The sequence below is a fragment of the Halichoeres trimaculatus genome, unplaced genomic scaffold, assembly GCF_033239565.1.
Source record: "Halichoeres trimaculatus isolate MK-OKI-2021-1 unplaced genomic scaffold, fHalTri1.1 fHalTri1_scaffold_5, whole genome shotgun sequence".
NCBI lineage: Eukaryota > Metazoa > Chordata > Actinopteri > Labriformes > Labridae > Halichoeres > Halichoeres trimaculatus.
This window is the reverse complement of record NW_027437183.1, coordinates 21,292,585-21,306,093: the sequence shown is the minus strand read 5'-3', so window position 1 is coordinate 21,306,093 and position 13,509 is coordinate 21,292,585. Positions and strand designations below refer to the sequence as shown.

At 40.4% G+C, this 13,509-nt stretch overlaps 2 protein-coding genes across 3 annotated transcripts; one reads left to right on the top strand and one right to left on the bottom strand.

Annotated features, from left to right (window-relative positions):
• Positions 1-2,930: 2,930 nt before the first annotated feature.
• On the bottom strand, positions 2,931-5,072 carry ankrd39 (ankyrin repeat domain 39). 2 transcript variants are annotated; one of them, XM_074670699.1, is made up of 4 exons: positions 4,874-5,072; positions 4,598-4,701; positions 4,322-4,525; positions 2,931-4,219 (listed from the first exon to the last, which is right to left on the bottom strand). In XM_074670699.1, the coding sequence occupies exons 1-4, from the start codon at positions 4,965-4,967 to the stop codon at positions 4,070-4,072; spliced, it is 552 nt and encodes a 183-aa protein (XP_074526800.1). In that variant the 5' UTR covers positions 4,968-5,072; the 3' UTR covers positions 2,931-4,069. The 2 variants fall into 2 exon arrangements, with proteins under 2 accessions (XP_074526800.1, XP_074526802.1); XM_074670701.1 differs by having other exon boundaries at positions 2,931-4,216.
• A 669-nt stretch (positions 5,073-5,741) lies between these two features.
• Positions 5,742-10,710, top strand: kctd9a (potassium channel tetramerization domain containing 9a). Its single transcript, XM_074670204.1, has 12 exons — positions 5,742-5,903; positions 6,219-6,340; positions 6,429-6,472; positions 6,565-6,661; positions 6,790-6,848; positions 6,941-7,069; positions 7,176-7,243; positions 7,322-7,417; positions 7,502-7,651; positions 7,990-8,095; positions 8,176-8,309; positions 9,933-10,710. The coding sequence occupies exons 1-12, from the start codon at positions 5,856-5,858 to the stop codon at positions 10,047-10,049; spliced, it is 1,170 nt and encodes a 389-aa protein (XP_074526305.1). The 5' UTR covers positions 5,742-5,855; the 3' UTR covers positions 10,050-10,710.
• Positions 10,711-13,509: the final 2,799 nt, after the last annotated feature.

Here is a 13,509-nt window from a genome sequence, read left to right as displayed (position 1 = left end):
GAGAGGATACATGATGATCTAATTCCTGCAGCCGTCAGGTACGATGGGACCTGGATATATGAACCCAAAAGCTTCATTAATCGTCCTCTGACTCATATGGTACAGCTTATGGGTTGTTTGTCTGGCTGCGCTTTTGAGAAGATTACATCTCCATAATCAATATAAAGAAGCTTAACCATCCACCAAAGAGAGTGGAAAAAAAGATCTGGGAAAATAAACCTTCCTCTTGAAACATACGGTAATAAGGGTGAAATCACAGCGCGTGCACTGAGAACCATTTCCTGGGTAAACTCTTACATGATTATTATCGCCTGTAGTGAAGTTCTGACATCATCCAGATGTGTTTGATGCATTTTAGTCCAAGTGTGACCTGAGGTTGACTAGATATCCCTTAATGTAAAATGTTAAAAAGACTATTAGAAAAAAAATCATTCAGCTGGACTAAAAAGTTTGAATCACATGTGTCTGGATCACCTGATAAGCCTGACAGTCCGAGTGCTGATTGCTGGGACGAGCTGAGCTGCAGCCTCCAGACTCATGGCTCTTATCACCCGCTGACCTGGAAAGCAGGAGCTCAAGCTCTGCAACATCTCTTCAAGCAGCAGACAACATGCTGCTTTGAAGTGGGAGTGGGCCTAAATTGGATTATGCAGCATCTCTGAGTAGCAGCTCCCTTAGATTTGATTACACACGCCCCCTCATCTTGTCCGACACCAACACTCCTTCTTCCTCTCAGATGCAGATGAGACAACACGGGGCGGTCCTCCAAGCCAGACACTGGTACTCCACTTCGTAATGTGTGCCCATCTGCCAGCCATTTACCTGATTACTTGTGGAGAGCTCAGACCGGTCGGGCTCTGCAGGGCAGCTGGGAGGCCAGAAGGAGGCATTCATTTTGTACAGGTGAGGCCAGGAAAGATAAGGACCGGATGAAAACAACCATCCCTGTATCACTAAGAGACTCCTGCTACGATAAAAAAATCATTATAAGGACTTTTTTTTGTTAGAAGTAATGAACTGGACCATTTTGTAGCCTTGAAGCAACTAATTCTGCAGCCTAAACATATTTCTTAAAGAGGAAACTCTGCACAGAGGACAAACTGTTCTCATCATCCACTTTCAGGCCACAGCGCTGTTTAAAGTAAAGTCTAAGCTCCAACTTCAAATGTGCTGTTCAAGCATGGCACACAGACCACCTTCTATTTCAGAAGAAAACAGCATCCAGTCCTGGTTTAACTCAGGCTCATTATGGTGGAAGTGGGTTCCAGGGCCAGGAAGTTTCATTGCTTTCCAAATAAATCTCACTAAACAGAGCTGTAATCCAAATTCCACGTCTTGTGGAGTCCTCACATTACAGGGAAGCTCCCAAAGCTAAGCCTTAAAATCACACCTCATGCTTCATGAAATCACTGACTGGGAAGTTTTTTTTACTTGAGGAAAACTGTTCAAGAACAAACTTCACTGAAAGAAATTTTTGAAAATGTGTTTCAGCTTTTTTTCCTTACAAGCTCCTCAACACAGAGCAGTTTTCTGATTGTTTCCACATTTGCTCTCAAATGCAAAGCAGCTCATGAAAATCTATCGAAAAAAAAAAGACTGAGGGCCTTTAATATTCCTCCGCTTTTACTGAGTGACACAGAGGGTTTTCATTACCTCACTCACTGCTTGCAAATCTGAGACATCAACTTTGATTGTGCTACAAAGAACCTTGCCGGGGAACAATTAGGAGGTGCTGTGGGCGGCTGTGATCGTCTGAGTGCCAGTCAAAAATACTGATCTGAAGCAGAGTCAGTTTGAAAGAGTTATAACGGGGTTATCTTCACCGAGCAGCGCGGAAGAGCCTGAACGAACCCCTGCTACCACCAACATTCGGCCCTCAAAATGGGTGATCCTCGTTACGGCTCCTCAGCTGTGTGGAGGAAGGAACTTGTCACTGAGCGTAAACAGCTCTCTTGGCTTCGTTCTCCCAGCATAAATACCCCCATCCCACCCCATCAACCCCCCCATCCCTGCTCCAACACCCCATCTCCTTGTGCTGTGTGGCGTCAGCTGCAATGAGCTCCAGATGTGGCCTGGCACCCCTCCAGTCACGGCACTGGATGTGGTTTGAAGGTAGTTTTTGAAACACCACCCACCAGCGGACCCAATGAAAGTTCCTCAGAGTGCAGTGAGAGGTTTCCTGTCGCTGGTTTGTGTTTGTGCGGACTGAAGGAGCGCAGGAGAAGTGCAGTCCAGCTCAGACGAGAGGGTATCTGCCTCATGTATGTGCATGTGTTACTTGTTGAACATGCTTTGAATAAGTAAGTATATTAGACAATTGTTGAGAGTGTTTCCATCTGTTTCTGTAGGCATGGAAATATCAACATCCTTAATTCACCCGCAGGCTTCCATCCTTTGGTCCCTTTCAAACTAAAACAAAAAACTCCCAGTAATGTGCTTTTGATAACTCCAGAAAGGAAGAATCCTCTTGCTTAGAGGGCAAAACTTACCAACTGTGAAACCTTTTAAAAAGTATTGAGGTCAACAGACTTCTGACAAGAATGTGCAAAGGAGAAGCTATCCTCAATTTGGCTTGGTCTCCCAGGTCACATTTGAATAAAAAGAGGTTCTGTGAGTCACTAATAAGCATCCTAAGTTTCCAGAATGGAGAAAAATCAAACAGTTTGAGGTTTTCACTTTGCCAAGAGCTCCTTAAAACCTCAGTATCTGCTCTCATGTGGAAAACTTTTGGTACTTCACATCAGCAGCACTGGGACCAAAGTTTGTGCTAAAATACTCACAAAGAAGCAGATGAAACATTTCGGTAATTAGCAACAAGTCACTGGGAAAATATGTTGACTGAACACAAGTGTTCATAAGACTGTGTCAAATTTTTAAAACTTTTTTTAATGAGTGAAATATGTCAAAGTGACCTAAAACACCATCCACAGTTTGTTGAAGTTGCCGGTGAGTCACTGCACCAATGCGTGAGTGAGCTGATCCAGTGAGATAAACATGACTTTTCTGAGCAGTGATGTCCACTCATGATGTCCCACTATCAGCTCCAACGGCTACTCTGAGTCTTTTCTCTCTTTCTAACACTCACCCTGTTCACTTTTCAGTTTTCAGACAGGGTGCAGGGAGGATCGAATGAGGTCACTGTTTGTGAGCTGCCAGCAAATTCACATGCTCTACTTAGAATGAACGCCTTCACATTTAAAACAACAGCTCCCTCTGCTGGACACTGGATTTTAAAGGCTCTGTGATACCAACTTCACAGAAATTTGACAAACAAATAGCCCAACACAGATGAGGTGCTAGCCTCAGGTTTTCATACAAATTAGCTTGAAAAAGATGGCACAAGTACAATGTAAACAACTGATGGTGCCACAGTGATATCACATGCTGTACATCTCTGCATGCAAGTGAAGAGACTCATTTGTGTGGCCATTTATAGAAAGAGGTGGAGGTTAAAGCACTTACAACTTCACTTGAGTAGAGACACCATGATCCTTTTCTTTACTGTTTTACTTCTTCTAATAACTGTTGTTGACTCTCAAACATTTCAATCGCTCTTCTTTTCATCTAATTTAACTTCAACTGAGCGTAATAGAGATTCAGAGAAGCAGCTCTGGGTTGCCCAACCAGCTAACCTAAACATTACAGTAAAATTGAATACTTTTTGCTGTAACATCACTACAGTTTGGAGCCTGGACTTTTCCCACTTCTGGGAAATCAAATCAGAACCTGTACTTGTCAAGTTTTCTTTTTACGTATTTCTGTGTAAAAAGATCTTGAGATGCTATCACTTGAAAAGTTTCCATCTGCTGTTTTATTTCATAAAGTCTTCATTTTTTGTGTCCGTTTTTATGTTTCAGCATAAACATGATGCTCATTCCTTGTATCCCTACACACTAACACATGCATTGTTGTGTCCAAGCTGTTTCACTCAGTGGCTCTTTGCCCAAGTCCAGAACAAAAGGAGCCAAATGCATTGAATCCAGTTCAGAATGAACGTAACCTCATCCGTTGTGAACTCATTTGTCTGATTTAAGCACCTCTGAATGCTGCAGATGCTGTGTCCCTGATTTCACCTAGGTGGTTTTAAGAGCTCCTGCAGGTCTCCCCGGGGTGCCAGCTGGTAGGGTAGCTGCAGTCTCTTGTTTGCCTGGCTGCAGAGTGCTGGACTATGCTCAAGAAGCAGCTGGCATACCTCCTCGTGACCCCGTTCTGCAGCCTGCTTGAGCATTAAAAACAGAGCACAAGTAAAAGCACATATTTAAGTTTAATAAAGTTATCTTTCAATTGTGTTTGGTTATGTGTTGGAAGGTTATTTTTTTACCTTGTGTAAAGGGGAAGCACCGTCATCATCACAGATCATTGGATCCGCTCTGTGGTGCAGCAGGAGCCTCACCACATCAAGATGACCGCAGTAGGCTGATCGATGGATTGGCGTGGCACCTCCTGGTGTCTGGGGAGATGCACACGCACCATTCTCCAGGAGAAACTTGCATACAGGGTGATGACCACTGCGACTTGCATAGTGCTGAAACAAAACACAATAATAAACAGGAGACACAACAGGAATTACTGCCAACCATAACTCCAGTAAACTCACCAGAGCTGTGTATCCAGCTTTATCTCTCAGGTTTGGGTCTGTGCCTTTCTGGAACAAAGATTTAACCCTCTCCAAATCACCGTCCATGGCAGCAGACCAGATACCTGCAGGGAATAACAACACAGCAGTGCACATGTGGGTCAGATCAAATAAAGCAGCTCTGAATTTAACTGACAACAAAAATCGTCTCTTCAAAAGTGACACGGACATGTAAGTCTAAGCTTCATTTTTAAGTTTTATTTGTTTATTAATTTAACTATTCACATAGAAACAAACCTCGTTCAAAATCCATTTCATCCAGCGTCTGGTAAACACTGGAGGAGGAGACTGGATGGGAGCAACACGAACACTTGTGGCTTTCAGATGCCATTCCTACGTTTGTTTGAGGTCAAGACAGTTACAGATAAAGACTACCAAAAGTTTACAGTTCGGTTTTCTGTATGAATAAACATTTTGCTGTTGGACAGTTCCGTAGTTCTTCTTCTACCCGTTAACAGAAAACTTTTGAAGATTACCGCCACCACCTGGAAAGGCACGAGACCTAAACTCACGAACCAACGAGTATTTCACTGTATGACTGAAATAAATTCACTCAAAATTAATAAAAATTAATAAACATTTTTTTTTCTTCAACAAAATGAAATTAAAAGTTCTCTAAACAGCTACATTTGAGTTGTTTAGCACATATTCTGTTGAATACAGCAAACGTACCTACGTATGAGCCCTAAAACCAATAAGAAACTGCTGTTGGAATGTACCCTTCAGGTGTCCCATGATTTAGTAGGATTTTACAATATTTTTTTTGTTAACCCCGTCACCTGTACGTATATCTTGAATGGAGGGATTGAAGGTGAAACTAAAAGAAAAGTTACCTTCCCCTGTCTTCATGGAATGAATGATTTTAATCTTGCATACGTGATAAAACGATAACAACGGTTTTTTTATGCTTCAAGAAATGTCGAATTGTCATATATAAAATAATTGATAAAATAACTATAAATAAAAGCACGTTTTATGTTGATTGTGTCAAAAATACAGAAATGTACATTAGTTATGAGTTTTATCCGCTTTGGTGGAGTTATCGTCCGTGCAACCTCATAATAGTTTTTTTTCCCGATATCCTACGAATGCATCTTTCGTCTCGTGTTGTTGTCTGATGTTGCTAGCTAGCCATCCCGAATCGACAAAGTGTTGGCTGGCAGACGACAGATTATTGTAGCTACTGTAACAAAATACGTGTAACCAAAGCGCCTGTAGAATGAGAAGAGTTACCTTATTTATTAACGGGACATCTAAAAATGGCAAGGTGGGTAATGGTAGTTTAGGGAGGGAGTCTGGGCCGCAGAATGACTGGCTTTTTCCACTGAACATACGTGATTCATTATAGCTTAATAATGCTACCTTACCCACTGTAGTCATGTATTTTTTGTGTGTATCAACAATCACTCGTGTTAAGGTAGACGGAAATTCTTTTGGTTTCATCTGTACACTTATTCTGCATAGGTTTTTTTTTTTTGCGCACCCATCGAGTTATTAATTTTGTGTTTTGCAGCAGTGACCCATTTTATTTCGGCCTTTAATCCTACTAACCCCCCATGTTTTTAAATCTGTTTTTCTGTAGGTTGTAGCAGTGTATGGGACCTTGTCAGATCTATTATCTGTAGCAAGCAATAAGTTAGGAATCAAAGCCTCCTGTCTCTACAATGGAAAGGGTGGTCTCATAGATGACATTGCCCTCATACGGTAAGCTCACACCCTCCTCCAGTATGTCTCAGGTTTCATTCTAAACACTCATTTGGGGATTTATCTGTGTGTCTTGTGTCTCTGACAGAGATGACGACGTGTTGTATGTGTCAGAAGGTGATCCATTTATTGGTGAGTGCTGTCATGTTACATCTAGTCTTAGTCGAAGTGTGAAAAAAAAATAGTCTCAGAGACTTTTCATCTTCCGCTTTTGTACATCACAGATCCTCAAAATGAAGCCAAGGTTTCATCTGATCAGCATGGAGCTCACACTGATTGGCTGACACTTAATATCGGTGGTCGTTCCTTCACCACCACCAGGTATCAGTGGGTTCAAAGCTTTGAACACATTAGTGTTGAGGCTTTAGCAAAATAATATCTATACCTGAGTGTTTATACATGTTCAAATCCATCGTCCTCTGTCCTTAATGTGTCTGTTTTGTGTTCAGGAGCACCTTAGTCAGCAAAGAGCCAGAGAGTATGCTTGCTCACATGTTTCGAGAGAAAGGTAAATAATGGCTACAGCTGACACGTAAGGTTTTCTTAATCACGTAAGCAGACTTTTACCGGTTTGTTTTCCCACACCTGTGTTTTCTCCAGATGTGTGGGGCAACAAGCGCGATGAGCACGGGGCCTACCTAATCGACCGCAGCCCTGAGTACTTTGAGCCGATTCTCAACTACCTAAGACATGGACAGCTTATTATTAATGAAGGCATAAATATACGAGGTACAACCCCTAACATGCTGTCCACCTAAATCTCTCTGAAAAAAAGTGATTTCAAGTGTAATGACCAGAAGCTGAAATGTGTGAAGTTATCATCATTTTCACCCAGGTGTCCTTGAGGAAGCTCGCTTCTTTGGAATTGAGCAACTTGCTGAGCAGCTGGAAGTAGCAATCAAGGTAATATAAGTTAATAAAGTAGAAAGCCACTTCCTTTTACATAAAGATTGACTGTCTTAATACTAACTCTTTTTACAGAATTCACAGCCACCTGAAGACCACTCTCCCATTTCCCGCAAAGAATTTGTTCGTTTTCTTTTGGCAACACCGACCAAATCAGAGCTCCGCTGTCAGGTACAGCGAAACAGAAATCTGGAAATTTACCCAGCTCTAACATACAAAGAGGATATTAAACTCTGTCTTTTAAACTGTTCCCAGGGTCTTAATTTCAGTGGCGCTGATCTGTCTCGACTTGACTTGCGTTACATCAATTTCAAGATGGCTAATCTGAGCCGCTGCAATCTGACACATGCTAACCTTTGCTGCTCTAACCTGGAGCGGGCTGACCTTTCGGGAGCAAACCTGGATGTGAGTCTGAAAACTCCTCTCACTCTCCCATTATAAATCCCATGAGTCATTGTTGTGTTGTCTTAGATTGTTTGCCCTCCTGCTGGTACACAGTGGTATTTTCTTTTTGTGTTTGGAGACTTAACACCTGCTGCCCCTCAGAAATGTGTGGAGGAAGGAGCCATTCTGTTTTTGAACATGTTTGTTAAAGACACACACCCACTCTTATATCCACCTCATTATAGTAGTAACAGACAGACCTTGTTTTTCTAATCTGCTGACTTTAAATCAACTTTCAGGGAGGTGTTTCTCTGTATGAACTCAAAACAACATTACAGCAATTTCTTTTTCTCCTGTAGGGTGCAAACTTACAGGGGGTGAAGATGCTCTGCTCCAACGCAGAGGGAGCGTCACTTAAAGGATGCAACTTTGAAGACCCATCCGGACTGAAGGCCAACCTCGAAGGTGATCGAGTACAACTTTTAACCAGAGTGGTGCTGGTGTCACATTGATGTCATGTTGTAACCTGATGTTTTTGTGCTCAGGTGCGAACCTGAAAGGAGTCGACATGGAAGGAAGCCAAATGACCGGAATCAACCTGCGTGTGGCCACTCTGAAAAACGCAAAGCTGAAGAATTGTAACCTGCGGGGAGCCACTTTGGCAGGGACAGATCTGGAGGTGAGTTTGAGACGTTGGGAGGGATTATCTCTCCGAACATAGTCATGTTGACTCAGCTGGTAGCGTTACGTATTGAGTTATGTAGCAAGCAAAAAGGGAGAAAAATGTAGATCATAGGTAAAATGTTCTGGTCATCAGACTGTTTGTGGTGCATCCTAGAAGTTTTACTTGAATGGTTTTATCAACCAGCTTGATAACTAATCATCCAGCAGCGCTAAACACTTGTTTTGTTGTTTGTTTTTTATTTGAAGTAAAACACAAGTTCTCTACAAAGCATCTTGATAAGTCTTTCTTTTTTCCTATCACAACAGTAATTTCTACAGGCCTGAATTAACAGGCCTTGTCGAATAGCTCTCTTATTGTCATCAGGCAGGATTATTTTCATTCGTGTACAGGTTAAGCCTATAAACAAAGTTTCATTATTCAGCTCTGCAAAAAGGAGATCGAAGGGTTTCACACTTTTTCAGATTTATTTAGTTTATCTTAGTCTCTCTAAGTGAAGTGTTTCTGTCATCTCTGTTAAACATAGTTCAATAGTTGGTGCTTCTTTTTGTCCAGAATGAGAGAAGTCATTTCTTAGCAGTGAGAAGCCTGAATATAGAGAACACTGCAGGGCAACTTCCAAGTTCTTCAGTCTTTCAGATACTCCCAAGATAAAAAATGCTGGTTCATGTTTAATCTAAGTCCCCAGAACTTTTTTTTTAATAAAATGAAAAACTCCGGTCCAGATATTCTGTAAGCCACAGTAACGACACAACTGTGTGTGTGTGTGGGTTGTTTCTGTTGAGTTACATTTATGACAGTGTGATGAGATTTCAGGAAATATTCTGTGTGATTTGGATTTTGAATATTGTAGTCTGTGCAAAATTTTGGATTGCATCAAACTGTGAAGTGTTAACACTTGTTTTTATTGATTGATTAAAAAAACCCACAGTTATTAACTTTTGAGCAAAAGCAATGCCAGGGACAGCCGCACCACACAACTCAAATCACATCAATTCAGCACGTTTGGAAAGTTCAGTGGCTGATCAGTCAACAGCAAATAAAAATTATCAAGAAGCAATAAAGAAAATAACAAGGGATTTTACTGCACACAAGGAGATGAGTGAAACAAACACTACCAACACGATCAAACGCTGCTATTATTTCTTAAAGTCAGTTGAGAAATAGCTACAAACCATCTTTATAGAGGGAATGCTTTTTTTAGCTGCATGAATGAATTATTTTAAATCAACAAATCTTCTTTCATATAAACCTAGTGTCACCTTGTTTGTATCTTTGGTTGATAGTCGGATAATAAGCTGGATTACGCATCAAAATTTGGAGGTTAAGCAGGATGCAGTCTGACCCTGCAACAATTTTATTTACCAGTTCTAATTTTCTTCTGAAGCAGAAAATACAAAAAAAACAAGCTATACAGAGAAGTCAACTCTCTGTCATCTGCCATCACCTCCTGGCATTTCACACTTAAGTGATAAAAATATCTAAAGGAAATGATCATCAGCTCTGACAGCTCAACAGTGTGATTTTTTTTTCATCTAATAAACATTCGAATTGCATCACACCCTTGTGCTTCAGCTTTTCCATCTCACACGTTAAACAACCTCTGTTAAACCCTTGTAGAACTGTGACCTGTCTGGCTGTGACCTGCAAGAAGCCAACCTGAGAGGGTCCAACGTGAAAGGAGCCATATTCGAAGAGATGCTGACCCCTCTGCACATGTCGCAGAGTGTCAGATAAATCTGCTGCTCCAGTGTGAAACACCTGGCTTCTTCCTGCTCTTTTCCTCCAGTTTATTCCCCTACTTTCAATCTCTCTACCGGTCGGCAGCACAGGTACCTGTATGCACATCCCTGGCATTCCACCTCTGTTATGTTAGCTTTAAATATCTTGCACTAGAATTTCTTCAGGGTTGTCCATGTATGTTGGTAAGGTAGGGTCATGTTTTTAAATGTTCAGCTGCATTTATCACCAAACAAAATAATGTTCCTCTTATATGTGGAGGTGCTTGGATGCTATCCATTGACTCTACACATTTCATGTTTTACATAATTTATGTACTCAGTATGTTACTTGACATGGGAGTTTGAATCAGATAATCTGTGTGCAGTGAAGCTTGGAGCTTCGCTGATGCTGCTGTAGCAGAACCAGATGAGGTCATTCACCAGTAACTGTGTGGTTCTTTGTTCCTGTTTAAGTTGTGTAACTTAATTTTGCTGGATTCAACATATTCTTAAGGAAGCAATGCAAGCCAAAGCCATAACAACAGCAGAGTCTGAAAGGCTCAACATGCTGTCCGTGCAACTTAAAACTATGCGACAGGCTAGTTTTAGACACAGCTTGGGTATGCAATACGTGATTTTCAGCTGTGAGGATTCAAATGTTGTGTTCTTTAAAAGCTTTCCCTTGTTTTGCGTTATGTGAATCTACCTCTTTTTTAATCCGTTGTGAGTGATCACAGTTGCATGCATTTAACCTAATGTTTATGTACAATGACATTCTCTTTCCAAACCAAGTCTGAACATACATTTATGTTGCCGTGCTTTAACAGGAAGCCATTTCATGTGTTGTCAAAGTGGGTCTGCCTGGAAACTTGCTCTGTGTATCGATGTGTATCACTTAATCATGCTTTGAACTTCTTTGCACAAGTGTATGTAAACTTGTAATGTTAAACCTTTTCACCAAAAACAATGTTTGGTGCTTGTACTCTTATGTAAATCAAATCCAGTGTTTCCAAAGCTTCCAAAAGAACTCTTGTTAGATTAGGAAGGTGTCGTCAGCTGTGTTGTTGAGGGTGTCGCCTCAGTCTGTTTGCATGTGTGAAGAGATATACTCGTCTTCTCTCGCTGTAGCTCAAAGCTGCTCTGATGCAATACTATATTCACTCAGTTCTTTAAAGAGAAGGTACCCAGCCTGTGAGAATGAATGATGAAGGCAATCATGTTATATAATCAACAGAAAAGTGATGGTTATTTATTTTAGTAAATCTCACTAAATGCAATATGGGACAATGGCTGGTGTGTGTTTGGGATGGGAAGTTGGTGTGTGTCCCTATTTATGAATATTGCACTCGACCGTGGAAATATGTTTCCATTGAAGACTGTTAAATAAACTGCTATGAAGAAGAAGGCAAAGTCTCTGGATTTTTTAAAATATTTTTTTATTTTTATTTTTTTGTTTCTGAGGTGAAAATTAGACATAAGTAGTAATTACGTTGGCACTGAAGTGCAAAACTGTGACAAATAGAAAAAAAGACAGCGGGACACCAAGGAAATGTTTCAAGAATAACAAAACAGAAGATGCAAGAAGTAAATGAAGATTGCAAAAAGAAAAAGAAAAAAGAAAGAAACGCTAAATGGAGAATGCAATAAAAGAAAACTCAAAAAATATTTTTGCTTTTGTGTTGTGTTCACCCTTTTTTTTTTTTTTTACATTTTCTGTTTTTTACCTGTGCTTTTACATACACCTGCTTTTATACAGACTTGTGTGGACTTTTTGGTGTCAGCTTTGTCTTTTTTTGTTTTTTGTGTGTGTGGGGGGATTGTTTGTTTTTGTGTTCTTTTTTTGTTTTGAGGTTTTTTTTTTCCTTTCTTTTGCTGTTGTTGTTGTTGTTGTTGTTGTTGTTGTGTTTTGCTTAGGTCTATTGAAAGAAATGCCTCCAAAGAGTATCAAAAAATATGAAGATAGCTGAACTTAGCACTTAGTTTGTTGCATAAACTCTCCCTGAGTATGTAGTTGTATTTTTATGTACGAACATAAATCACACACCTGGTGTTATCACTCAAACAGCTCTACAGGTGGCCATCAAAGCGCTCTTTAATCCCACTTTGAGACCCCCCGCAGCAACATGCTGGGTTTACGGGGGAGAAAAGCAGCACAGTCTTATATAAACCGTGGAAAATGTTTTGGATGCAGGATTCACAAAACGGCACGCAAGGACAAGTAGCAGAGGCCAGACTGCTCAGTGCTCAGAAGGTAAGGTAAACACTCTGAGTTTATAATTACAGGAGAGAAGTATTTGTGGTTTGAACAAACTGTTTCACACAGAGGGTCTTTTTTCTCACAGCATGACTACTCCATCACTGGCTCTCTGGCTCCTTCTTGTGGCTGCAGTGATCCCTCCAGGCTGCTGTCAGCACTGGTCGTTTGGACTGAGCCCAGGAGGGAAGCGGGAGCTGGACAACCTCTCAGACACTCTGGATAATGTAAGCATCATAACTGCTCAAACTACTCCAGAGCATTACTCCATCCTCTTTTTCTGTCTTATTCATTGTGATGTTTTCATTTTTGGCAGATAGTTGAGGTGCTTCCACATGTGGATGCTCCCTGCAGTGTTTTGAGATGTGGAGAACAAACCGCACTGGCTAACAGCTGCAGAAGGAGAGGAGCGCTGGTGAGTTCTGATCTTCAGAGATTCAGTGTCAGTTTTTCTGTTTCCTTTTATAGAAAGCATTTCTGCCAATAAACTTTTGTCATGAATAAGATAAAATTCAAAAAATATTCAGATAGTGAGTCATATATACAAATAATAATATTGCAACTTTTTGCATCTTGAAATTTAAACTTTTAATCTCGTAATAATGGCTTAACATCAATATTAAGCTCAGTTTTCACCTTTTTTTGTCACTGGTGGTAATGGTCTACCTGACCTTATTAAAAAAAAAATACTCCCTCGTGTTTGATCAAAGTTTTTATGAATTCTCACAGGTGTAATTTCTTTCAGGGGGATGTCACCAAAAAAGGAAGAGGAAACAGAAAATATAAAATATAATGTTTGTTTGATTCCAGAATAAATGATCAAATAAGCATTTCACTGATGGTGTGATTATTGTACAACCAGAATACTTATCACCTATGCTCAGATTGCTCTGAATGTGTCAGAGTTTTATGAAACAGCATCTGATTTTTTTTCTCTTCTTTTGATGTTTGTTTTTGTCAACCTCCTAATTTAGTATGGATATTATGATTTATGTCCCTGCAGTATCAGACTTCCTCAGGGTATGTGTATCAAAGATGGCAGAATTATACAAGCTTTACTGTTACTATTTGGGAGATATTAATCCGTCTGTTTCAGAACTTACAGACTGATTTTGTGCAACGTTTGTTCAGCTTTAGCACTTTTGAGTATTAAGACAATACAGGGACTTCAAGTGATGATGGTATTGTTATCACTCTTTGTCTTTGCTTCTTCTACCCTTTA